We start from the raw sequence: 27,534 nt of genomic DNA, 5'->3' as shown, positions 1-27,534 counted from the left end.
TTCCAAAACTTAGTGTGAAAATGAAATTTTTAAAAAGGAACTAATTTTGTTTCACACTGCAGATTTGCAGATAGGTATTGGTTATAATGTTACTGTTTTTCCTATGGGGGTCACTCCAGAACTTTAGTATGAGTGATGACATTAGGAGCACTGTTAGTAATTTTTTTTTTTTAAGAGATAAGGAGTGTCATCTTTTCCCAAATTGAATAATTTATAGCTGGTGATGTGGTAAGTGGTGAGGGTAACATCATAAGTTCTGGCCAAACTATGAGAGATGGAAGTGCTATAAGTGGCATGTGTCCCAGTTCTGATAGTTGCCACCTTGCCTGTCCCCTGATCAAAATGAGATCTGCTTAAAATCAATTACTTGTCGATCTAAAAGCAATCCTCTTTCAGAAAAACACTTCAAGTTCCACAGTCTGAACACAGACAGTATCTTACTCTTCTCTAAAAGCAGCTCTGTGGACTGAATGACACTGCATAAAATTTAAAATCACTAGACACTTGGTCAAGATGCTATGCCAAACAAAACAAAAACTTACCCTGGGTCTAACTAGAAGAAGGAATGAAAATAGAGCAGGAGTAGTTCATCAACCCAATACTGTAGTCACAGAATTCTGCACTTTGACCATTTGCACAAAGGGAAAAGCTTTGAAATATTCATATATATGTATGCACACACACACACACACACACACACACACACACACACACATCTTTAAATTTTTTTTATATTTATTAATTTATTTTTCCCTTTTGTTGCCCCCTCCCCTCTTTTTATTGTTGTAGTTGTTGTTATTGATGTTGTCCTTGTTGGATAGGACAGAGAGAATTGGAGAGAGGAAGGGAAGACAGAGGGGGAGAGGAAGATAGACACCTGCAGACCTGCTTCACTCCTTGTGAGCGACCTCCCTGCATATGGAGAGCCAGAGGCTTGAACCGGGATCCTTATGCCAGTCCTTGCGCTTTGCACCACGTGAGCTTAACTGCCCGACCCCCTGAAATATTCTATGACATTGAGAATAGCCTTTCCTCAAAGTAGTCTGCCATTTACCTGCCATATGGCTGTTTTTCAAAACCTCAGGGACATTGGGAGTGGTTAGAAAGCCCAGACTCAGATATCTCTCCATTCTCATGTTTCTCCTCCCGTTTTCCAGCCAAGAGAGGATGGGCAGCACCTTGACCTAGTTCCTCTCTAGGGAATGTTACCCTATGATACTCAGTTTCTGGACCATGAAACAATTCTAACTGGAAAGTTGTACTGTGATAGCCCATTTTGGCATGCAAAAGTGATTTTTAAATTAAAAATTGAATCAATTTGATACCATTTTGTGTACTTAGGCTATATTTACAATAAATGCAGATCTAATTGAATTCGTATTTCTAAGCTGAGTTCAGCAAACAGCAAAGCTTTTTTGATGTCTTTACAGTATCAGTAGTTCAAAGGAATTTTAACCGTTTTTAACTAGTCTTTCTTTCCTGGAGTGACAGTTATGTTTCAATGTTTGCTTGACATTTTGCTTATTGTCATTGGTGTCAATGTTATATAATTATTAGACTTAACCATCAGATGAAAAAAAATTATTCTTTTTGTGTGTGTGTGTGTTTAAGTATACACCTGGTACCACAGCACCAGTGTACCAAGCATAGAGCTCTCCCAGTCTGTCCACGCAGCTCTCCTGTGGGGCATGGGCTGGAACCCAAGGCATCATATACTTTTAAGACTCGTAACCCACTGAGCTAGCTATCCTGACCCTAACATGGATATTGACTGGTTTTGAAATGACTGCTAAATAATTTGTTTTCTCTGCTAGAAGAAATCTTTCACTATCTTTAAATTTCCAGAGAATTGAGGGAAATATTGGTTGGACTTTTAGGCAATTCATCATTAGCATTTTGCTTTTTTCAGTGGTTTAAAATTAAGATTTTGTTTTTTGAATTAAAATCCAACACAGAAGAACTTATGATCAAAATTTGGTTTTGTAGGAATTACACGTAGGAGAAAACCAGATCGAAATGTTAGGGGCAGAACATCTTAAGCATCTGAATTCTATCCTAGTGCTGGACCTTCGGGATAACAAGTTAAAATCTCTTCCAGATGAAATTACACTACTCCAGTCTTTGGAGAGACTTGACCTAAGCAACAATGACATTAGTAGGTATGTTTAAAGACCGAGTAAGTTGGCGAGAATGTCTGTCTTTACTTACAATTCACATATTAAAATATTTGTAAAAGAAGCATGTAGAGATCTTTTCCTAAATTAAGGCCATTTTATACTGAGCAGGTATTCTGTGTAGACTACAAAACTCAGTTCAGACTTGCCTTTGGCAGTAAGCTTAATATGCTGATATAACTAGAGGTGCTTTTTTGTTTTGTTTTTGACCAGTCTTATTGCTGGAAGTCAGTGTCTGCTCAAGTATCCCATGGCTCCTGGTGGCCATTCTTTTTAGTGACAAGGACAGAGAAATAGAGGAAGATGAGGAAGAGAGATAGATAACTGAAGCATGCTTCACCCTCATAGAACTTTATCCCCAGCAGGTATAGACCAGGGACTTGAACTCATGTTCTCATGCATGGTATCAGGTACTTTACTGGATGTGCCACCTCCTAGTACTAAGTTAAATGATTGAGATGCAGGTCTAGAGAAGCTGGTTTTTTTTCCCCCATTATTTATTTATTTATTGTTTGCCTCCAGGGTTATTGCTGGGGCTTAGTGCCTGCAGCATAAATCCACTGCTCCTGGAGGGCATTTTCCCCCCTTTTTGTTGTAGCCTTTTTTTTGCCCTTATTGTTGTAGCCTTATTGTGCTTATTATTGTTATTGTTGATGTTGTTCATTGTTGGATAGGACAGAGAGAAATGGAGAGAGGAGGGGAAGACAGAGAGGGGGAGAGAAAGACAGACACCTGCAGACCTGCTTCACCGCCTGTGAAGCGACTCCTCTGCAGGTGGGAAGCCGAGGGGCTCAAAAGGGATCCTTATGCTGCTCCTTGTGCTTTGAGCCATGTGCACTTAACCCACTGCGCTACCACCCAACCCACATTTGTTTATTTTTTTAAAGATAGAAACAGAGAGAGTGAGTTGACCACAGCACCAAAGCTTCCATCCATGTGGTGGGGACTGGGCTTGAACCTGGGTTGTACAGAGCCACTATCCTAGTGAACTATTTTCTCTAGCCCACATCTCCCAATTTTTAGAAAAATATTTATTTATTTTTCCCTCTTGTTGCCCTTGTTGTTTTATTGTTGTTATTGATGTCATTGTTGGGTAGGACAGAGAGAAATGGAGAGAGGAGGGGAAGACAGAGGGGGAGAGAAAGACAGACACCTGAAGACCTGCTTCACCACTTGTGAAGTGACTCCCCTGTAGATGGGGAGCCGGGGGCTCGAACCAGGATCCTCACACCAATCCTTGCACTTTGTGCCATTTGCGCTTAACCTGGTATGCTCCCACCCAACTCCCAAATTCCTGTTTCTTATATTTTGGGAAGCTGTGTGTGTCTCTTTATTTCTATGGGAGCTCTTTAAAAGTAACCAAATCTTTGCATAGTGTAGATGCTCCGTAGGTTTCATTGAGATTGAGTATTTATTTCTAGGTATAGACAGTTTATCTTTTGTATAAAAAATAATGGAAACATGAACTGGCTGATGAATATGTTTTCCTTTTTGTCACATTTTCCTTCATTTAGAAAGGATTTTTGTTGCTTACTCAAGGAACAAAAACAAAACATTAGTTACAGCAAGGATATTGCTTTTGAATCTCTCTTTCACTTTGAACATTTGCTTTTTAGCACTAGATACAACTTAACTAATGTTTCATAGTGTATTCTATTTTTTGTAACACAGTGTGACAATTTGGAAGCAAATCTAGCTTATCTTTCAATTGTCAGCATTTATTTCAAGAGGAAATTATCTAGGCCCACATTAATTGACTTAAACAATTAGTCTTCATCTTTAAGGCCAGGTAATGATGGATGTATAGTACGTCACATTTCACTTTTTTTTTTAACTCCACTATCACTTTATGCTAATTCTTTGACAGCCAACTGTTGGGCTGAGTTATAGATAATGTTTCTCCTGAATCATTTTAATCTCTTATAGTTTGCCCTATTCACTGGGAAACCTTAATTTGAAGTTCCTGGCACTAGAAGGAAATCCTTTGAGAAGCATTAGAAGAGACATTTTAAATGTAAGTCTGTGTGGAATTTACCTCTCTCTCCTTGTTATTAAATACATATTGTTCTATAAAGTTGCAAGTATGTCATGGTGAATATATGTCTTTTTCTACTTTTTCAGAAAGGAACCCAAGAAATCTTAAAATACCTACGAAGCAAGATCAAAGGTGCATTTTCATTTTCTCCTCTATTTTGAAGGATAACATAAACAGTGGGAAAATGCTGACATTTCCTACATTCACATGTTTTTTGGGTACTTGGGGAACACTGAGAGCAGAGGTGTAGTTCTCATTCTGAATCTATGTAGACCTTTAGTATGTAGGAATTATGAACACACATTTAAATTCACAGCAATAATGCTTTGAAAAATATATATTTATGTATTTCTTTTGGATAGAAACAGAGAAGTTGAGAGTGAAGGGGGAGGTCGAGAGAGAGAGAAAGAGAGAGAATGAGATTGACCTGCAACACTGCTTTGCTGCTTGGGAAGCTCCTTCCCTGCAGGTGGGGACTGAGGGCCTGCACACAGTAATATGTGCTCTCAACCAGAAACACCACCACTCAGCCCCTAATACTGAGGTTTTATTTATTTATTTTTTTGTCATCAATCGGCCCTCACTGCTCCGGACTGACTTTTTTAGACAGAGAAAGAGAGAAGGAAAAATAAACCATTACATGTAACCCTTGTCCAGTGTAGTGGATTTCAGGCTTGAACCGGGGTTGCACATAAAGCAGAGTACAATTCAAGTGAGCAGCTTTGCCAACACCAGTGTTTTCACTGTAATGTCTTGATCTGTGTTACAGTGTCTAAATTAGAAAATCTGGGCAGGGGTAGGTAGCACAATGGTTCTGCAAAGAGGCTCTCATGCCTGAGCCACCAAAGCCCTAGGTTCAATCCCCCATACTACTGTGAGCTAGAGCTGAGCAGTGCTCTTGTAAAAAAAAAAAAAAAAGTAAATAAAAATGGAAATATAACAAAAATTCAGTTAATACCTAGTGCTTTAACTTTGAAAAAAGCAAAACTTAAAGCTTTTATGGTAAGATACATGGATTCTTTTGAGTAGGAGGTATATTATTTTAGCACTGAGTAATATTCCATTGCTGGGTAAGTGACAGTCTATCCATTCATGTACTCAAGAACATCTTGATTGTTTCATCATATTTATTCCTAATGAGAAAAACAGGAGGAGAGAGATAAAGAACCAGACATCACTCTCATACATGTGCTACTGGGGATTGAACTCAGGACCTCCTGCTTTAGAGTCCAATGCTTTATCCAGTGCGCCATCTCTGGGACCTCGAATTGGGAATGTATTATTTCAGCACCTTGAATTAGGAATATATTACTTGAGCACTTTTTTTTTTTATTGTCACCAGGGTACTATATAAATCTGTGGCTTCTGGCAGCCTTTCTTTCTTTTCTTTTTTTTTCTTTTTTTTGATAGAGGGTGAGAGAAATAGAAAGGTAGCATCACTGCTACACCCTTGTCAAGCTTCTCCCAGGGCATGGTAGTACCGGAACTTGAACCTGGGTCTTTGCACACATGGTAACATGTGTGCTCTATCAGCCATTTAGCCACCTGGCTCCTTCAGCACTATTTTGCTAGTGTCACACCATCACCATTACTGTTACAGTCTAGACATTTGAAAGTACCAGTTCTCCATCTTTGTCTTCTCCCTTTATACTGTACTGACTATTCTTAAGTATTTTGCCGACTATCCATTGTCCCTTCTCAGGTCATTGGAAAGACTTGGCTTAATTGTCAGAAGTAGTTGAGCATAACTGTTAGCTTGTTTTCCTAGATTTCAGTTTTATTCTATTGAACTGTATACAGACACAATTCTAGTATCACAGTCCCTTGAGCATCACTGCTCAGTATTATGTCTTGAAATTTGGAAATGTAAGTACTCCTATTTTTATTTTTTCCAGGCTTGTTTTGGCTGTTCTATTTTTCTTATGACAAATTCCAGAATCTGCTTGTTAACTTCTGCAAAGCAGTCAGCTGGGGTCCCTGTAGGAATTGCACCAGATCTGCTTGGAGAATAGTCCCTTCTTAGGCTTTTTTTTTTTTTTTTTTTGTCTTAACTAAAAAAGAAAAGTGTACATAGCTAAAAATAATAATGATTCACCCTGTGTATTCAAGTTAAATGAAAAGTAAAGCTCTCTCACTAGTCCCTTCCAAAAGAAACAATTATTAAAAGTATCTCTTTGGAAAGTGTGGAGAATACACTCTATCAGCATGTAAGTAAGGTCGTGTACTTGAATATATTTGTTATAAAAGTGCTGGGTTTTGTTGCTGGTTTATTATTTTCCTCTGCTGATGGAATGTTAGCAATGCATAGTATGCATTTTTTCAAGTAAGAAAATCAACTTTTCAGGAATTTCTAAATACAAAAGCATTCACTTGCTATTAACATTTCCCTTAGTAGATCTTTTTTTCTGATATTCTGTCATTTAATCCTGTTAATAAATAAATAAAATACTTAAGTGATGTTTGCATGGGTAATAGTTTAAAAATTATTTATGAAGTGGTCCAGGAGGTGGTGCAGTGGATAACACATTGACTTTCATGTATGAGGTCTTGAAATGTATTCCAGATAGCTCATGTGCTCGGGTGATGGTTTAGTTCTCTCTTCCCTCCTTTCTCCATAAATAAATAAATAAATGAGTGAATCTTTAAAGATTATTGATTAATGAGTGGCTTTGATCTAGATACAGTACAGTAGTACAAGTATATGTGGAAGTTGTAGAAATACTCAGGTAACAGCATTTTGAAGAATCACTTTGTCACTGGGAATAATGAGTTTAGTGTTTCCTAGGCTGGAAACATAGTGGTAGGAATGATAGAAATATGCAGGTAACATTCAGTAATGTTCATTAGATGTCTGCTTGACTGAAGCAACACCAGAGATACTACTGACTTTTATATTCTTTTGGCCAGTCTAATGCTTTTTTTTTTTTTTTAGTATTTATTTTTATTATTGGATAGAGAGAGATAAAATGAGAGTAGAGGGGGAGATAGAGAGGAAGAGAGAGAGAGAAACACCTGCAGCCCTGCTTCACTACTTGTCAAGCTTTCCCCCTGTAGGTTGGGACCAGAGGCAGTGTGGGCTCTTTTGCATACTATAATGTGTGCACTCACAGCCTTCTGTTTTTAAGGGATAAATGTAGAGGTTATCCATAGACTTATTTTATTAATATCTATATTGATGAAGTCTCTTACTGAAAAGTCACAAAGCCATTTCCTTTAAGTGTGTATGAGTTTTCTGTTATAGGGTGGCAGCACTGAATAGTCTCTTGAGATAGTGAAGGTATGTGGTCTGGGAAGTGGCACAGTGGATAAAGTGTTGGAGTCTCAAGCATGAGGTCCTGAGTTCAGTCCCCGGCAGCACATGTACCAGAGTGACATCTGCTTATTTCTATCTCTACTCCTATCTTTCTCATTAATAAATAAAAATTTAAAAAGGGGGGGGGCTGGGCAGTAGCACAGTGGGTTAAGTGCACATGGTACAAAGCACAAGGGCTGGCATAGGGATCCCAGTTTGAGCCCCCAGCTCCCCATCTGCAGGAGCTTGCTTTCCCAGTGGTGAAGCAGGTCTGTAGGTGTCAATCTTTCTTTCCTCCTCTGTCTTTCCCTCCTCTCTCGATTTCTCTCTATCCTATCTCACAACAGCTATGACAACAATAACAATAATAACTATAACAAGTGCAACAACAAGGGCAACAAAATGAGAAAAATGGCTTCTAGGAGCGGTGGATTCGAAGTGCAGGCACCGAGCCCCAGCGATAGCCCTGGAGGCAAAAAAAATTTTTTTTTTAATTATTGATTTATGGTAGCAGTTCTCAAATGCTGTCAATTAAAAAAAAATAATAAAAAAATAAAATAAATTTAAAAAAAGATAGTGAAGGTGGTGATTACATATCATGTGTGAGTTTACATGCATGCTAAAAGGTCTTGCTGAAAATTAAGTCTTGCATTTGCTAAGAAAAACATGCTAACACAAATAATGTACTGAAGCTTATTTGATTATATAAATAGACAAATTTTAAGTAGTGGGGGAATATTAGCATCATTCTATCCTAAACTGAAAAAGGTAGGGGGCCAGGGATAGCTAGCATAATGGCTATGCAAAAAGACTCTTCTACCTGAGGCTCCAAAGTCCCAGGTTCAATCCCCTGCACCACCATAAACCAGAGCTGAGCAGGGCTCTGGTAAAAAACAAACAAACAAAAAAACCAAAAAAAAAAAAAAAAAAAAAAAGGAAGGAAGGGTAGGTAGGCAAGTGCTTACTCTACACACAAATTTTTGGAAATGATGTTTTATTTCCTTGTAATGGGTCATACTATTTCACTTAAGAGGTTTATTCATTGCTTCTTCTGAGATACTGTAATTAGTAGTCTTTGAAGAGTCTTTCTTGCTCCTAAATTTATTTACTTTAGGAGTTATTCAAATATTCTGTACCCATACAGCAATTTTTATCTATTCGCTCTTAAATTCTGTGTTTCAGACCAAAATTGAGTTATTGGGAATAAAGTGTATGACTAAAGACATTTTCACCAGTAGTATCTAGAAATCATAATACTATTTTCATGTTTGCAAGAAATTTATAATGACTCTAATGTATACATAATGATTTTCTGTAACTTCTTTTGTCAGATGATGGGCCAAGCCAGAATGACTCTGTCCCTGCCACGGCCATGACACTGCCCAGTGAATCCAGAATCAACATGCACGCCATCCTTACGTTAAAATTATTAGACTATAGGTATGGATTTAATTTTTTTACAGCATTTCAAAACACAGAGGGAGATTTTCAGGAATAATCTTTCAAAATAGGGATAATTGGTGAGGAAGACTTCATCAAAATGCACCAGTGTTGACTTGGGACAGTAGCAATTGCAAAACCCATGATGGGATATAAAAGCATGTTAAGGGAGTCAGGCGGTAGCGCAGCAGGTTAAGCGCACATGGTGCAAGGCGCAAGGACCGGCGTAAGAATCCCAGCTCAAGCCCCTGGCTCCCCAACTGCAGGGGAGTCGCTTCACAGGTGGTGAAGCAGGTCTGCAGGTGTCTATCTCTCTCTCCCCCTTTCTGTCTTCCCCTCCTCTCTTATTTATCTCTGTCCTATCCAACAACAATATCAATAACAACAACGACAATATAAAAAACAAGGGCAACAAAAGGGAAAATAAATAAATATAATAAAAATTTTTTTTTTTTTAAAAGCCCCAGGTTCAATGCTCCATACCACTATAAGCCAGAGCTGGACAGTGCTTTTGTAAAATACAAATAAATAAATAAATAATATTTTTAAAAAATGTCAAAAGCTTTTTGTGAACTTATATGCTTATTCCTTAGGTGTTATATTCACTATGTTTAAGAAAAAATACATGTGGTTATTAATAGTAAATGTAAAGAAAATTAATCATTATAAGAAATAGGAGTGGGTGGTCCGGGAGGTGGCGCAGTGGATGAAGCATTGGAGCATTGGATTCTCAAGCATGAAGTCCTAAGTTCAGTCCCCGGCAGCACATGTGCCAGAGTGATGTCTGGTTCTTTCTTTCCTCCTATCCTTCATTAGTAAATAAAATATTAATAAATAAATAAATATTTAAAAAATCGAAATAGGAGTGGTAGGATTAGTTGTTAGTAGAGTTTTCTGACTCAGTAGCCAGCATTTAGAAACAATAAGTATCGTTTATTTGATGAACACTTCTTAATATGTCTGAATATAATGAAATAATGTTATAGTACTGTGTTTTACACTAAACACATCGGGTTCGGTGTAGCACATACACCGAACCTGATATGATCACAATGTGGAAACAGAAAAGTATACATTTTTTGTTTGTTTTCATTAAGTGCCATATAATAGATCGGGGAAGGATGATATATCTCTGCAGATGTTAGGAATGATTGTCAAGTATTCTCTAAGTTGTACTAGAGACAACAATGGTAAAAAGTAACTAGAACTGTTACAGTTCTTACAATGATTGGCTTGTTTTTCTTCTTCTCATTCTCCCTTCCTCTCTCTCCCTTTTTTTCTCTCTCATTAGTCCTTTCTATTTGTTAATAACGAGAAAAAGAGAACACCAGATCCTAACTCTGGCATGTGCAATGCCAGAGATCAAACTCCACACCTCCAGCTTCCAAGTTCAACACTCTAGCCACTGCGCCACCTCTCAGCCACTGTTTTACTTCTAGGTATTGTAGTGGGGGGGATATGTATATGTGTGTGTACACACAGACACAGACACACATGTAGTTATTGTTTTCTTCTACATACATTCATTTATCATCCCATTAACATTTTTTTAAAGTGGAAAATGTATTAGGCATTGGAAATTATAAAAGCAGAACATAAGGATAAGAACTGATCATATCCTCACCATTGTACCCTGGAACCCCACCTCTCCAGAGTCCTGCCCCACTAGGGAAAGATAGAAACAGGCTGGGGGTGTGGATCCACCTGGCAACACCCATGTCCAGTGGAGAAGCAATTACAGGAGCCAGACCTCCCATCTTCTGCACCCCAAAAAGAATTTTGGTCCATATTCCCAGAGGATAAAGAATAGGGAAGCTTCCAGTGGAGGGGATGGGACAGGAAACTGGTGGTGGAAACTGTGTGGAATTGTACCCCTTTTACCCTATGGTCTTGTCAATCATCATTATTATTATTATTTTCAATTTTTTTTTTTTTAATTTAAGAAAGGAGATATTAACAAAACCGTAGGATAGGAGAGGTATAACTCCACAGAATTCCCGCCACCCAGTCTCCATATCCCATTCCCTCCCCAATAGCTTTCCCATTCTCTATCCCTCTGGGAGCATGGACCCAGGGTCGTTGTGGGTTGCAGAAGGTAAATGGTCTGGCTTCTGTAATTGCTTCCCCTCTGAACATGGGCATTGACTGGTTGGTCCATACTCCCAGTCTGCCTCTCTTTCCCTAGTAGGGTGGGTCTCTGGGGAAGTGGAGCTCCAGGACACATTGGTGGGGTCTTCAGTCCAGAGAAGCCTGGCCAGCATCCTGATGGCATCTGGAAGCTGGTGGCTGAAAAGAGAGTTAATATACAAAGCCAAACAAATTGTTAAGCAATCATGGACCCAAAGGTTGGAATAGTGGAGAGGAAGTGTTGGGGGGTACTTACTGCAAACTCTACTGTACTTCTGCTTTCAGGTATATATTTTGCACTAGTTTATGGATACGTGTGAACATATGCTCTATCTCACAGAACCTGGTCTATATCTAGGTTTTGGGACTTTGTTAGCAAGTGTACCGCCTGGAATGGAATTAGAGAATAGTATGAAAGGGAAGGTCTCACCCGAGTAATGAAGCTGAAGGGTTGTCATTTCACACCTGAAGTCTCTGGACATAGTCTGAGCTGAAGCAGTCAATCATTATTGAATCAATTAAAAAAGTAATTTTGGAAAAAAACCTGATTATCAGTTTGTTAATTCTGCACAGCCATTTCCTAATTTTCATTTATGATCATATTTTATTGAAAACCTTATAGAAATTTTGAATATAAAGGAAATCCTATATTTATATTTGCACAACGTGAGGTAGAACACCAATCAGTAGCTTTCCAGATTCTCATCGGCACTGTCCATCATGCCCCCACGTGGTGCTGGGTATTGACTCCAGGGCCTCCTGCGCAGAGGGTTCACGCACTACTACAGAGCCAGCTGTCTAGTTCTACCATTGAGTTTGTGAGAACAGTCACCGTCTTGTGGTACATTGTGTACCTCCCTCCAGGATGCTGCCAGGGGTCTCTCTTAGTGTTAAGAAAAGGGCTCAGCAGCTTATGCGCAGCGTGTCCATAGATGAGCAGTGCTCATTGTGCTGCGAGGCAAATGATAGTTTGACTCTTGATGGTTTGACATTTCCTGGGTATGGCAGGTTGCTGTGGCATTCCTTACAGAACTTCATAATCTACTGCTTTGACAGTTTCCTTTGTAAGGTCTTTAAAGACAAAAAGTGATCCTCCTACCTTTATCCACTGCTCAGCGTGATGTATTATTTTTGAAATCATTTTTATCTAGTGAGAAACAAGCAGCTTTGATTCCTGATGAGGTGTTTGATGCAGTTAAAAGCAACACTGTTACTTCTGTTAACTTCAGCAAGAATCAGCTGTGTGAAGTTCCAAACAGGTAAGAACTGTGCACGATGCATTTCTTTCACGTGTACTTTGTTCCTAGTTGTATTTTCATCTCAGTTGCAATGAGTATTTTTTGATAGTTCTGATATTTGAAAGTACATGTAAAAATTCTTGGATTAGTATTTGTGAGGTTTAATATTCACAGAGACCTTTAGCATTTGTTCTCATATGTATGTTGTTTCCCTTTTATTTGAAAACTGGAAAGTAGGTGTCAGAATTTGTATAGATCTTCTGTTACTTTTCCCTTATAATGAAATATTAGATTACTTATTAACATTATTTTTTTATGGCCACTGGAATTATCACTGGGGCTCAGTGCTTGCATGATGAATCCACCATTCCCATTGGCCATTTTCCCGTTATCCTTTTTTTTTTAATTGGATATGAGGGGAGGGGAAGATAGAATAGAGAGAGAGAGACAGAGAGAGAGGCAGGCACCGGCAGATCTGCTTCATTACTAATGAAGCTCCCCTCCTGCAGGTGGTGATCGAGGACTTAGATCTGCGTTCTTTTACATGGTAACATGGAATGAATGATAATATGGCTAGTTATATAATTATACATACTATCTACTTTTAAAATGCTAATGTTGGGGAGTTGGGCGGTAGTGCAGCAAGTTAAGTGCACAAAGCACAAAGCGCAAGGATGTTGTAAGCCCCCGGCTTACAACGGTTTGAGCCCCCAGCTCTCCACCTGCAGGGGAGTTGCTTCACAGGCGGTGAAGCAGGTCTGCAGGTGTCTGTCTTTCTCTCCCCCTGGCTCCTGTTTCTGCATTTCTGATGACAATTCTTTCAAACTCTTTACTCACTTCTGTGACTGTTTCTTTAACTAGCATTTGGATGTTGACCTCTTTATTCTGTGCTTCAACCTTTGGGGGGATTTTAGCTGAACTTTTTTCCTGTTTCATTTCTCCAATATTTATTCTTGTTGGTTTTGTTATGAGGTCCCTCTCTCAGTACTTTTCAAATTACTGATCACTCTTGCCTGGATTGACTTGTGTCTAAGGTACTTAAAGAGTTCACAGTTGTGGAAATTAACAGTTGTTTCTATATTATTTCAATCCCTGAGTTGGAGCAGTGGCTGTTAAAGCCTCTTTTGTTCTTTTTCTTCCCTGTAGGATATGGGATCCTGTGGGCTTTTAAACTATAAGTAGGCTTCTTAGCTTAATCACTCACTCCTGACCAAGAGATAAAGCAGGGTGGGGCAGAGATAATACAGTGGTTATGCAAAGAGACTCACACCCCAAGGATCCAAAGCTCTGGGCTCAATTCAGCTTCTCTGTCTAGCTAGGCAGCACTGCTGGCCCAGTGAGTTTCTAAACAAGTCCTTTTTATAGTCTGTAGTCTGCAATTGTTCACCATGTTCTCACCAGGAGAACAATGTGGAAAGGCTCCCACTATACATCCCCACTGCTAGGTCACCCCACTGCTAGGGCACCTAGGTGTAGCTCTTCTGAGTGTCCTGGTCAGTTCTCTGTTCCCACATGTCAGCACAAGGCCTCCCCGCTGCTGCTTCAGCCTCTGCAGGCAGTAGCAATGGAGACTCACAGTTGCATTTGGTGAGTCTTTGGGGAGTCCTCTCCTCTCTTCAGCTGTCTTTTTGTTGGTCAGACAGACTGGAGGTGGTGTCTCAACTGGTAAACTGCCGGACTGTTACCAGCTGCTCAGTCTCTCCCTAGGCTCCTCTCTGTCCACGAGCCACATATGTTTGCATTCACCAGTGATTTGGTGGGTTCCTGTCATTCTAGTCCTTTCTTATTATGGTCCCAGGTAGTCTCCTTTGGTATTCCTAGAGGAGAGGAGAGAAGCACAGCTGCTGCTGCTTGTAGCCCTGCCTCTGGAAGTCCTAAAATGAAAATTCTTAGACTGATAAAATTAAGGCACAAAAACTATTCTTTTTTTAAACTTTATTTATTCTTATTAGAGACAGAGAAATTGAGGGGGAGGGGAGATAGAGATGGAGAGACAGAGAGACACCTGCAGCCCTGCTTCACCACTCGTGAAGCTTTCCCCCTGCAGGTGGAGACCAGGGGCTTGAACCCGTGTCCTTGTGCACTTTAGTGTGTGTGCTTAACTAGGTGCGCCACCACCTAGCCCCACAAAAACTATTCTTATCAATTGTACATTCCAAACTCATTAACTTTTTTTTTTTCTGGGCAGAAAAGTCAAGGCAACAGGAAACCTTAATTAACAGCAATATAGGACTTTTCCCATTGTTGACTGATTTTACAGCTGTAACATGAATCCAAGTATTATTTATTTATTTATTTTCCCTTTTGTTGCCCTTCTTTTTTATTGTTGTTGTAGTTATTATTGTTGTTGTTATTGATGTCATCATTGTTAGATAGGACAGAGAGAAATGGAGAGTGGAGGGGAAGATGGGGAGAGAAAGATGGACACCTGCAGACCTGTTTCACCGCCTGTGAAGTGACTTCCCTGCAGGTGGGGAGCCGGGGGCTCGAACTGGGATCCTTAGGCCAGTCCTTGCACTGGTCCTTGTGCTTTGTGTCACATGCACTTAACCCACTGCACTACACCCTGCCTGACTCCCGAATCCAAGTATTAACACACAGACATTTTTGTTTCAGGATTGTGGAACTGAAGGAAATGGTTTCTGATGTCAATCTCAGTTTTAACAAGCTTTCTCTACTACCTGTGGAAATGTGTATGCTTCAAAAATTAACTTTTTTGGATCTCAGGTATTTATTGACTTTATTGCTTGACTGTTTTAGTTGTAACTAACTTTTTAGTTCTTCCTCCCCACTGTCATTTGACTCATATCTTCAATGTACATGTAAAATATAATTTGTCATTCTTTTTGGGGGGGGCTTATGGTCATGCTGGGGATTGAACCTGGGACTTTGGAGTCTCGGGCACGAAAGTCTTTTGCATAACCATTATGCTATCTCCCCAGCCCCACCCTTTTTTTGTAAATAGAAAACTTATGTAGCTTATTTGGGTAGTGTCCCTACTTTGTCATGCACAGATCCATGCGTGAACCTGGCTGCTAAGATATTGGAGTAAGCTTCAGTGTTGTAGTGTCTTCATGCTGTCTGTTTCTCTATCTGGAAAAGCCTGCTGGAGCAATGCAGCCTTAGCAAGCAAGGAAAAACAAAACACAACAGACCAAAACAAAACACAGCCACTAAGAAACAGATAAGCAATAACAAAAAAATATATGTAGCTATACTGCCTCTAGAATATTTCTGCCTTTCTTCTTACATTTTTCTCAGATCCTTCCACTTGTAAAGAAGATTCTTTTACTATCAAACTTCAGCAATGTATGAATTTAAAACAGTGCACCAGGCAAACTGAAATTGCACATTTACAACAGAGATGAACCTTGTGTAAGACTTAGGTAGTATCACCTGTGTCTGACAGTATTTTTTACCTTCCTATGTGACGTTTGTTTGTTTTTTGTTTTAAGCAGAGCACTGCTCAGCTCTGGTTTATGGTGGTACTGGGGATTGAACCTGGGACTTTGGAGCCTCTGGCATGAGAGTCTATCTTCCCCTGTCCCCTGTTTGACTCTTTCCTACATTTCATCAGCTCATCATGGATTTCAGTTTCATGTCTGTATGTGAACCATGTGTTCAGATCAGTTAAAGTTTCCGGTACTTTGTGATGCAGTTTCTAGCAGCATGTTCTCAATGAATCCAGCAGTGAGAAGTGTTACTGAGCTCAGTTCAAATGAAAGGGGCTAATGGATTTGTTTGTGGCATTTAGTTTCCTAAATCTATTATTGAAGAGTTGATTATACTGTCATTTGCTTACTTACTGTTATTAGAACTTTGCACACTGACCGGTTACTTAATGCAGCTAACTTTTCAGAATTCTCAGAATTTGGCGTCAGTGAGATCTGGTTATAGACCAACAAAGTCACCCACATAATTGTTTGCCTCATCAACACCTTAATTGCAAATAAAAGTTATAGAGTTTTTCAAGCTTTATACAAATCTTTTTCTTTCCAATTAAGGAACAATCTTTTAAATTCCTTACCTGAAGAAATGGAATCATTGGTAAGACTACAAACAATCAATCTTTCTTTCAACAGGTAAGAGACAAAACAGACAAATCTGTGACTATTTTAAAAATTATTAATAATATTCAAACAAATCAATTTAATAATACTACAAGGTACAGAAATCAAGACCTCTCTCCCCCACCCCCACCTCACCCCCACACTCTAATATATGTGAGCTAGGACCCCACCCCCACCTCACCCCCACACTCTAATATATGTGAGCTAGGACCGGAAGTCAGCCGAGTGTCAGTGTAGTAGTTGACAGGGGTGTTTTCTGCTTTCTTTCTTTGACATTACCACACTTTCCAGGTAATCTTTGGAACTGAAGGAAGGGATTTGCTCTTCTATTCTGCCTCTAGTGAAAGTTTATAGTTCTTTTTTTAATGTATTTTTAAAAATTTATTTATTTATAAAATGTAAACACTGACAAGACCACAGGATAAGAGGGGTACAATTCCCACCACCAGAGCTCTGTATCCCATCCCCTCCCCTGATAGCTGTCTTATTCTTTAACCCTCTGGGAGCATGGACGCAGGGTCATTATGGGGATGCAGAAGGCAGGAGTTATGGCTTCTGTAATTGCTTCCCTGCTGAACATGGGTGTTGGTAGGTGAATCCATACTCCCAGCCTGTTTCTCTCTTTCCCTAGTGGGGCGGGGCTCTGGGGAAGCGGGGCTCCAGGACATATTGGTGGGGTTGTCTGTCCAGGGAAGTCTGGTTGACATCATGGTAGCATCTGGAACCTGGTGGCCAAACTTCCCAGTTTTGAAGCCGCCTCCTATAGTTCTTTTTCATCAGTGAATACAACTTAAAAAAAAACCCCAAATAAACATGAAGACCCTACATCTCATTTCAGTAAAGTGTTCAGGTTTATTGTACTGATTTTTACTTCTTTTTAAAGCATTTGAAAATTATTTAATTTTTATTTTAGATAAAGTCAGCAAAATTGAGAGGGAAGAAGGAGATAGAATGGGGGAGGGATGAAGAGACTTGTAGCACTGTTTCACCACTCATGAACCCCCCCCCCCCCACAGATGGGGACTGGAGGCTTGAACCCAGATACTTGTGCACTAGAATGTGTGCACTCAGCCAGGTGCACCATTACCCAACCTGTTCAGGTTTATTTTCACTTAGTTCTACTTAGAATTGAAAATTATCGTGGTCTGGATGGTGGTGCAATGGATAAAGCATTGGGCTCTCAAGCATGAGGTCCTGAGTTTGATGCCCAGCAGCACATGTACTAGAGTGATGTCTGGTTCTTTTTCTCTCTCCTCCTTTCTCATTAATAAATAAATCTTTTAAAAAATGAGAAAATTATCTTGTTTTTTTAAAATTTCTACTTGATGTCTAATAGATTTTTTCTTTTAAACTATTTTAAGAAACTTGTAGTCTTTTAGCAGAAGCGATTATTTTAATAGTAGTATTTCTGTAATGAAACATAGGATATAAAAAAATGTGTTTTTTTCCACACAACAACACACCCCCCACTAGGTCCTCTGTAACATGCATACTCAACCATGTATGCCACCACCCAGTCCTAATAATTTTTTTTAATAGACCAATTCAGAGGGTACAAGGGAAGGAGAGAGAGAGGGAGAGAGAAAGAGAGAGGGAAGGAGGAAAGGGTAGGGGGGAGGAGAGTGAGAGGGAAAGAAGGGGGGAGAGAGAGACAGACATCTTCAGCACTGCTTATCACTCATGAAGCTTGCTTCCCAGCTGCAGATGGGAGCTGGGGACTTGAACCCTGATCATGAGGCTGGCTTGTGTTCTGCCAGGTGTGCCTCAGGCCAGCTGCTGTTCTTTTTATTTATTTATTTTTTAAGGCTGATACTTTTTGGAAGAGGTGGGACTTGGTCTGAGTTAACAAACCCTAGACTTTGGCAGATTTCCCCTAATGAAGAGGTTGGAGTGACAAAGTTTGACTTTGTGGCACAGGGCATTGGGCCCTTGTTCAGCTTCAGTCTCAAGGGCTCTCTTCTACTTAGTGAATGTGGAAAAAAAAAAAGAAAGAATTTATCCCAAACTATTCTCTGATTGTACACAGTGAATAAAAACTGTTGCAAGTCTTTGCATCTGTCATGTATTTCAAAGAGTCCAAAATTAGCCCTCACTCATTATCTTCTTTTGAGTAAGGACTTAAAGCAAATGTAAAATAGATTCACTAAAGAGGGGCCAAGAGACAGCTCACCAGAAGAATGCAGACTTTATTGTGCTTTTGGACCTGATTTCCAGCCCTCCAGCCACCACTTGGAAAGTATTTATCAAACCTTAGGCTCATCTGTTTGATGGAATGTTTTTTATTTGCCCATGATTCCTGTCTGTTTAGATATTCTCTTCATGATTTCATAGGTTCAAAATCCTGCCTGAAGTTCTGTATCACATCCCCACACTTGAAACAATTTTAATTAGTAACAATCAGGTTGGATCTGTGAACCCTCAGAAAATGAAGACAATGGAAAATCTTATTACATTGGATCTTCAGAATAATGACCTCCTCCACATTCCACCCGAGCTTGGTAGTTGTGTGAACTTAAGGTAACTGTACCATCCCACTAAGGTTTCCATTGTGATGGGTCGTTGAAGCTTTGACTTTTTTTTTTTTTTCTTGGAAGCACCCTTATAGGAAAGTTCAAGTGGCAGATTCAGTCTATTGTCACTAGCTACTTAGGAAACCTAGGCTCACAAATCTGTATTTTGTTTTTCAAGTTTCACACGCACACGCACACACACAAACACACACACACAGAGAGAAGGAGGGAGGGAGGAATGCATATCTGTGGTATATGTGCAGATATCTTCTGATTACTACTACTCCTATACATTTTTTCCATAGGCATTTAGCTCTGTGTGTATTGTATATGTACAGGTATCTTCTGATTACAGATGACTGCTATTTACTTCAAGCCCAGCATTGTCTTTTTCACTGTTTGTGTTGTTCATTGAACCTCAAATGCCTTTACCTTGATCCGACCAGTAATCGGCCTAAGTATCACCTTTGAAAATCTTCCCTTGTTGTCTAGGCTTAGTGAGTTGTCCCTCCCTCTAATTTCTCACCCTGCTTTCTTGAACTATTGATACCATTTTTTTTGTTTTCTTCTAGAAAAGAGTTATCTAAACTCCAGAAGATAACAAACCCCAATAAATACCTGATAGGTGGATGCAAAGGAAGTGTGTGTCACATTCATTTCACATTTCAGTTGATCCTTGGTGAACAGTCAGATTCTCTCTTTTTTAATTTTTAAAATACTTTACTTTTTGGATAGAGACTTACAAATTGAGAAAAAGGATGGAGAGAGCAGGAAAGAGAAAGAGAGGCACCTGCAGCCTTGCTTCACCACTTGTGAAACTTTCCCCCCTGTAGGTGGGGACCAGGGGCTTGAACCTGGGTCTTTGTGCACTGTAATGTGTGTGCTCAACCAGGTGCGCTCCTGCCCAGCCCTGTTCGTGACATTCTCAAGAGTTACTGAGAAGACCTAATAACAGGTGATGAGTTATGACTCACAGGGGTAGGTGCAGTGTTAGGTCCCTGTGAACTTCTGGTCATAGCTTTTAGATCAGCTGTTCAGAAAACGGCATTATTTTGTCTTTGTGTCTGTAGTAAGACACCTTATTTAATATTGTTTTATTGCTTTGAACTCAGCCAAACAGCACTAACTCATATCCGAATAGAGTTTTATCTAATGTGTATATTTTCCCCCCCTGTAAGGCCCATGGCAGCTTGCTTGTGTCTAGGGAATTGAGAGACTTTTGCACTATCCTATGGAGCCATTTAAAACAGTAAAATCACCAATATAAATGCAAAATCATGAAAAAGGTCACACAGAGTAGACAGTGGAAATGACAATGAATTAAGCATGAGAGCTGACACAAGGAGGCAGTGCCACCCTGTTCTGTTCCAGCTGGGAGTATATGCCTATTGAGTGATTTCATTTTATTGTTGTTGTTCTGATTAAGACCCCAAATGACCTTGAAAGTGCCAGGTCTATTGATTTGGGGGTTACAAATAAAGTTTAGTGACTAGGCAAGTCAGCATGCAGATCTGCAAGTAGTGAGGACTGACTGTGACTCACTTCTTTTTCTGTAAATTGGAAAGAGTATCTGAGGTATGGGGAGTCTGGTGGTGGCACAGTGGGTTAAACGCATGCGGCACAAAGCGCAAGGACCAGCATAAGAATCCCTGTTTGAGCCCCTGGCTCCCCACCTACAGGGGAGTCACTTCAGAGGCGGTGAAGCAGGTCTGCAGGTGTCTGTCTATCTTTCTCTCCCCCTCTCTGTCTTCCCCTCTTCTCCATTTTTCTCTGTCCTGTCCAATAACAATGACATCAATAACAACAATAAAACAGCAAGGGCAACAAAAGGGAATAAATTTTTTTAAAAAAAGTATCTGAGTACACAGAAATGTTTGAAGAGACCATTTAGATCTTCTGGTCTGAGTCCTTCCATGGTTGTTCACATGGATACTTACACTGTTACATTGTTAAAAATCAATATGGGGAGTCAGGTGGTAGTGAAGCAGGTTAAGCCCAGGTGGTGCAAAGTGCAAGAACCAGCGTAAGGATCCTGGTTTGAGCCCCCTGGCTCCCCACCTGCAGGGGGTTCGCTTCACAGGTGGTGAAGCAGGTCTGCAGGTGTCTGTCTTTCTCTACCCCTCTATCTTCCCTTCTTCTGTCGATTTCCCTATGTCCTATCCAGCAACAATGACAGCAATAATAGCAACAACGATAAATAACAAGGGCAACAAAAGGGAAAAAAAACTTAAAAAAAGAAGATTAAGGTGATGGGTTCCAATCATAGTTCCTCTGTTTAACAGTTGTGTGATCTTAGACAAGTCTCCCTTATTTTCCTAAACTTGTATTTCCTTGTCTATAAAATCAGAATATTAATAATGTCTATATCATAGGGTTAGGAAAATGGAAAGTCAGTGAATGTGGATTTTTTTTTTCTTTTTACGCAGTACCTTTCACATAATAACTTCAGTTAAGCTTGTTTTGGTTATCAACTATTTTAAATGCTTAGATTTGACAAGGAACAAATAGTAGACACCTACAGGTTTTATTATAATTTAAAAAGTGAAATTAGAAGAAAAGTCTCCCTAAAGAGAACTGTTAAAATTCTAAATTTCTCTCATTTGTTTAGAACGTTACTTCTGGATGGAAATCCATTCCGTGTTCCTCGGGCAGCCATACTGATGAAAGGAACAGCTGCTGTGCTGGAGTATCTGAGAGACCGAATCCCTACTTAGAGTTTTGTTGTAATATTTGTCACGTTAGCTCCTGAATGATCTTGGTTAGTTAATTCTTCGAAATTCTGACATTACATACTAGCATTTTTCTAATGTATGTATTCATCATGGTGATGACTACACATTGAGTTCAGACATTTATTCTCAATGTTTAGCACAAGAGATGCTCTGCTCACTATCATTCCCTTATAATGAATGGTTACCTTAAAAAGTGATGTTTATCCCCCCATAAAATTTTTTAAAAAGTTGATGTTTTATTTAATGTGATTTAATATTTTAATAACAACAAAAATTCTTTTCTAAACACACACACACACACACACACACACACACACACACACACACACTTCTGCTTGTGTTACATAAAATGTGACCAGCTGACTTGAACATGACTATTCAATATCTTTTTTTTTTTATTAGATATAAAATTGAATCAAGTTTTGGTACTTTGTCATTTAAAAACAAAGTAAGACATTGTATTGCCTGTGTATTGTGGCATGGTTGTTGAATTGACATTCACTCTCTTTTTTGCTTTAATTTAGTTGACATATTCCTTTTTTAGTCTTTCCCCATGTTATAAAGTCATTTTGTCAGGCATTCTAGTGTCATAGAAATGAATACTACACAAAATAGTTATTGTTAGAAAAACTAATAATGTCATTTGTTTAATTGTTTTGATGCTTATTGTTTCCTGTTTGTGTCACTTTTTAAACATAAACAGTTGTGACAAGTGTTTTATATGATAACTCAGTATTAAGTTTCCACAAATAATTTAGTACTTCTAGATTCAAGATACCTTTGAAGTGAATGTATTCGTATGCTTTTTGCTCAGACTATAAACATTTGAAAAATATATTTTGTCTTTTATAAAAGTCTACCAGATACCTTACATCGACAAATACCAGCAACAGAAACTAGTACATAACATACTGCATAGAAACCTGAAATGTACTTTGAATATCTCCTAAGCTGGTTTTTGTAGACATCATTTACCCATGTAGGTTAATACTACTCTGTTTTTTAATTTCTAGGATCTTGATTTTTTTTTTTTTGTATTGCTTGTGGTCTTGATAAGACTTAAGTTGGTCATTTTCTAAAAGGGAATGTATTGAAAGAGAACCTAATTTAATAAAAAGCAAATGTAAACCCTTTTATTTACATCAAAAATACCAAAAGTGAATTGCTCACTGCATATAAAACTTACCGTGTTATCCTACTAAGTACCCAGTCAATTGAATAGGCACCAGTCAGCATAGAGAGCTGGGTAGATCGATTTTGGGTGACTGAGGCATGCTTATGTAAAGATCATTGATAATGTAGAGAAATATGACCTAATAATAGGCAGTTTTTAGTTTAGTTTTTTTTTTTTTTTCAAATAATTGATTACAGTGTTTGTTCCTTCCAAGGAATTGTGCTTTTTTTTTTTTTCCTCTCCCATGCTACAAGTTCTGTGGTTGACCTGAAATCTGTTTTGAGAGTAAACAAGAGACACTTTACAATAAGGTGACATTTTATTATTTATACAATAAAGAGACTTTTATGTTATTCAAAACACTTTTTTTTTTTAAATACTGAAAAAGTCAAGTACACCAAAGCCGAAAAATGGCTCTGCTGTACATTGCACAGCATGATTTCAGTCCCTGTATTCTGTGTCTGTACAGAAAGCATCTTCAGAATGCATCCTAATCACATTGTACAACTTTACTGATTAGTGTCAATACATAAAGTAAAACCGGAGAGTGTAAGCTTGCATTTTTAAGTTAACCGACAAAGTAAATTCACCAGTTCAGTAGATTTTAAAATATAGATTCATAGGACATCTTTGCACATCAAAGGAAGCAGCCTGCAGGGTCGCTATGGTCTCATACTGCAAAGAACCATTAAGTACATTCACGATCTATGTTAATAAAGTCGTAGATAGGTCTTCATTCAGCTTTTTATTTACATCAGTATATAGTTCAACTAAAAAGTACTGTTAGTTGTGATACAGTCGTTTTTAACACATACAAAAATGACAATTTTTAAATATAATTTAAGCTCAAAATCACAGTTATCTCAAAATATTAGTTACAATACAGCCATTTCGCTTAAACATGTCATGATTTAATTTTTTATAAAATGGTAAAATTTTTTTTATTAAAGTAAGCAATTTGTTTTGAATTGCCTAGAGTTTACCCACGTAAAAAACCTTAAATGTTAAGAGATGTTGCCTGCCCCCTCCCACCCAAAGTTGTATCCAGCCACCTAGGCTAGCAAAGAGACAGAAAAGGCCCCAATTTATAAAGATTAAGCCTCTTTTGCTATACTGCTGTGGCTTGTTGATTCTTCCATAAAAGCTTTACAAGGGGACTGTCAACTCTGCAGTGAAATGCATGCACTAATATACAGTATGTCTATGTCAAATGTAGTGTTCACTAATGCACATTCAAATGTTCACAAAGACTGCAAAGGAAGTCAGAAATAAAGAAGCACTGATAAAGATCAACTAATTGCAAAGTGTGAACTTGGAAACTAACCAATAATACAAAACTTCTTGAAAACAGATTCCCAATTCAAGTTCTTTCTCTGGCTAAGTGAGTTCTGGGTTCTTGGCCTTAAGATGTCACTGTTGTGCACATATGGTGAAGTCAGAATATTATGCCTGTAGGAACTGTCTTCATTTCACTAAAATAGTAGCCCAACATTGCATGTTTGCTTAAGCTTGAAGAAGAGCGAAATATTTCACTATCTGAATTTCATCATAACTGCAAATGAAAAATGGAATAGGCATGTTGAGTCTGTGTGTGCGGCAAATGGAAATTACTAATACAACGAGGCAGAATTAGAATTTCTTTGAACTTCTTTATACAACAGTAAAGGGGTTGTCCCCCAAAGCAACTGAAGTCAGAAGTAATAAATTATCAAACAGTTTGGGAAAGAAGAATTTTTATGGATACTTTTAACAACCTCTAAAAACACAATGACTAGTATCCTTTCAGTCAATAGTTCTTAAACCAGTTAAAAACCTGACTTTGTTTAGAATTGCTGCAGTTGAAGTCACCTCTCTGAAGATCAGTTTCTATGTAGTGAGCGAGTTTGTGTATAGCTGTGGGGGAGTGCCTTTGATGTAGTGTGGTAAAAAGTGGGGGAAATGAAACTACAGTGCTTAAATACACCTTACTTTTTACAAGATTATTTGTAATTTGTGATGGTCTTTGAAATTTAAAGACAGAATTAAGTAGATTTCTCTGGATTCTTAGCTAGGAAAAAAAATCCCTTCTTCACATGATGACAATTTTATCATTCCTCTAATCCTGACTTCTATACATTGAGTACAGAGAGAAACTTAATTGACTCTTGAAATAAATCTAGTTTATCTGCTAGTTATTTTTCTCGTTCTTCCAAACAGAAAATAGCAAGGACCACAGATTTTAAGAAGGGAAATTTAGTAGGTGATGTTAGGGAGAAATATTTAAATGTCACAAAGCAGCATTGAAATATTTATTGCATTCATTGACACTAGGTGTCATCAAAGCTAAAACCAAATTACCTCAAGTGAAACTCAACATTGATAATATTCCTCACTACCCTGAACAGACGCCTTTCCATATCATGACCGTTAGGGTCCTCTGAGTGGAAAGACTACAAGTATCGAAAATAAAATTTATTTCAACAAATGCATTCTAAATCAAAACAAAACAAAAACTGTCATTCTAGAAACAATGGGAACTGCTTTATATTCTATTTGCCTGAGAATTTCATTTTAGTTTTCCTATGGATTAAAAAAAAAACTAACACAAGATTTTCTGATAATTTTTTTTTTTTTTTTTAGTACAGTGCTGGGGAAGAGGAAAAGGGAATATATAAAGAAATATCTTTACTAACCATTATCATTTTCCTAATCTAGCTATCATAAAGATCAGTTGATTTGCATACCTAGACCTCACATAACCTCAATATCTGTGCAAAATAACTGCAAAGAAAAACATCTATGTATATATGTGTCTATACGGACACATAAAACCTGAGTTTTAATATAAGAAAACTTTTCTTAATGTAGGAAAATAACTTTTGAAGGGCCAAAAATACCTTTGTACAATATAATCAGCTAACATTAAAACTGCATGTGCTTAGGTAACACATTTTTATAAGACCCAACTAGAAAGGAATCATTTACATTTGATAATTTTCTTAACTATAGCTGTGTTACCCACATCATCTCCTAATATCTATTTTTATTCCCCTGAATTCATTCACTTAAAAAAAAGAAGCACATTCAAACACGAGAGCTGTTTAACTTTAGAGGAATAGGTTCGCCTCTCCCCCTAGATAGTGAAGATACAGGGAGTTTGAGGTTGCTGGACGCATAACTTACTGACAAGCCACTATGGAGTTCTGACACACAAAAGAAATGATCTGTTAGTAAGAGAAACATTATTTGCAAGAACACTTTGTAGACTGAGTTGGGCCAATATTTGCATGATGCTGTTCTCTCATTTCTAAAGACTTAACTTCTCAAAAACAGGCCCCCCTTTTTTTCTATGCTCCGTGTCTTTAGGCTCGAGTAGGTTTCCTCCCTTTTTGACATTTGAACCTTGAATTGTCCCAGCTAAATCTCCCTTGAAGCCACCAGTTACAATGTTCTTTTTACTGAGCTGTAATTTCTATAATTTTTTCCTCTCCTAGAAGCTCAGTTCTCTGGATGCCTCCCTGACTTCCCTGTAACCCCCTATTGAGCCACTTAACTTCATTAGGTAAACTTCGTTCATTTCCACTGTACTGTTTAATTGGGAGACACTGATTTAAGGCTCAATTTAGGCTGGACTTACTCTCTGGTCTATTACATACATCCCAGGTACATACTGAGGAAATAGAGAAAACAAGTTCAGCTTGCTGCCCCCACCTGACCCTTGTCATTCATTTTGCATTTAGTTTCGTTAATTCCCTGACATTTAGAAAAGGAACTCATCTGAACTGAAAGGTTTATCCTTGTTTCTGTTGGCCCCTTTGAATATCTGTATCAATAAAGGATACATGATCAAAAGGGGTTCTGGGCTTTGAACTTGAACACCAGAAGGAATGGGCCGGAGTGGAGGATGCCCCTCGCAGGGAATAGAGGAATTGTGGATTCTCCCTGCCACTCACTGAGATCACTGGCAGGAGCTTGTGCAGAAGGATAAAAGCAGAGTCACACTCTCTCTGCCAACAGACTCGTTACCATGGAAACCAATGCAGGAACATGAAAAGCAGGCAAGAAGCTAAGGGTCACATTGGAGGGATGCGGACAGGGAGCTGTTTTCTAGGTGACAATCTCAACATTTTGGGATTGAAAAGAAATAGGACGTCCTTCACGTCAGATCAGTGAAAAAGGCCAAGTCTCGTGCATGCAGCTTTTTGCCGCTGTCTGAGAGAGCTGCCTCTGGGACTTGAGTGCCTCCTGTGTGCTAGGGCTTACTTAGAGGCTATGTGCACAAGGAGCAGCTACTGCTCCTGCCCTGATGCTCCCTCCCCCTTCTCCTGCCTTCCCTCTCCTTCCCTTTCCAGCTCTCCTTCTCTTCCTCCCTCCCTTCTTTCCCAGAGCACTACTCAGCTCTGTTTTAGGGTAGTACTGGGGATTGAACCTGGGACTTTGGAGCATCAGCCATGCAAGCCATTTTGTATAACCATTATGCCAACACCAGTGCCCCAAAGTGGTTTTCTGATGGCTGGTACCTGGAGGCTGAAATGTGGAGGAATAGAAAAGAAGAGTAATTATGTTATAGTTTGAATAAAGGAAAAATAATATCAAGGGCCAGGTGGTGGCATACCTGGTTAAGCACACACAGTGTCCACGGGCCTGGGTTCAAGTTCTTGGTCTCCACATGTGAAGCAGGTTTGCAAGTGTCTTTCTGACTCTCTTTCTCCCCCCTCCCCCTCCTCTCTCACTTTCTGTCTTTATTCAGTAATAAAATAAAA

At 38.8% G+C, this 27,534-nt stretch overlaps 1 protein-coding gene across 2 annotated transcripts in view; it reads left to right on the top strand.

The window, feature by feature from the left end:
• Nucleotides 1-24,085, top strand: part of LRRC40 (leucine rich repeat containing 40) — a 38,417-nt gene extending 14,332 nt beyond the window's left edge. Inside the window, exons 7-15 of one of the 2 annotated variants that reach the window (XM_007525680.3) lie at nt 1,987-2,159; nt 4,101-4,188; nt 4,296-4,341; nt 8,833-8,941; nt 12,220-12,327; nt 14,923-15,033; nt 16,311-16,388; nt 18,708-18,893; nt 21,495-24,085. In XM_007525680.3, the coding sequence (XP_007525742.1) occupies nt 1,987-2,159; nt 4,101-4,188; nt 4,296-4,341; nt 8,833-8,941; nt 12,220-12,327; nt 14,923-15,033; nt 16,311-16,388; nt 18,708-18,893; nt 21,495-21,600 (1,005 nt within the window). In that variant the 3' untranslated portion in view covers nt 21,601-24,085. The remainder of the gene's footprint in view (nt 1-1,986; nt 2,160-4,100; nt 4,189-4,295; nt 4,342-8,832; nt 8,942-12,219; nt 12,328-14,922; nt 15,034-16,310; nt 16,389-18,707; nt 18,894-21,494) is intronic. The other variant, XM_060206402.1, reaches the window with a different exon arrangement.
• Nucleotides 24,086-27,534: the final 3,449 nt, after the last annotated feature.

The sequence above is a fragment of the Erinaceus europaeus genome, chromosome 13 (assembly GCF_950295315.1).
Source record: "Erinaceus europaeus chromosome 13, mEriEur2.1, whole genome shotgun sequence".
Taxonomy (NCBI): Eukaryota; Metazoa; Chordata; class Mammalia; order Eulipotyphla; family Erinaceidae; genus Erinaceus; species Erinaceus europaeus.
The sequence above is the reverse complement of the archived record's forward strand: the minus strand, read 5'-3'. Positions and strand labels throughout refer to the sequence as shown.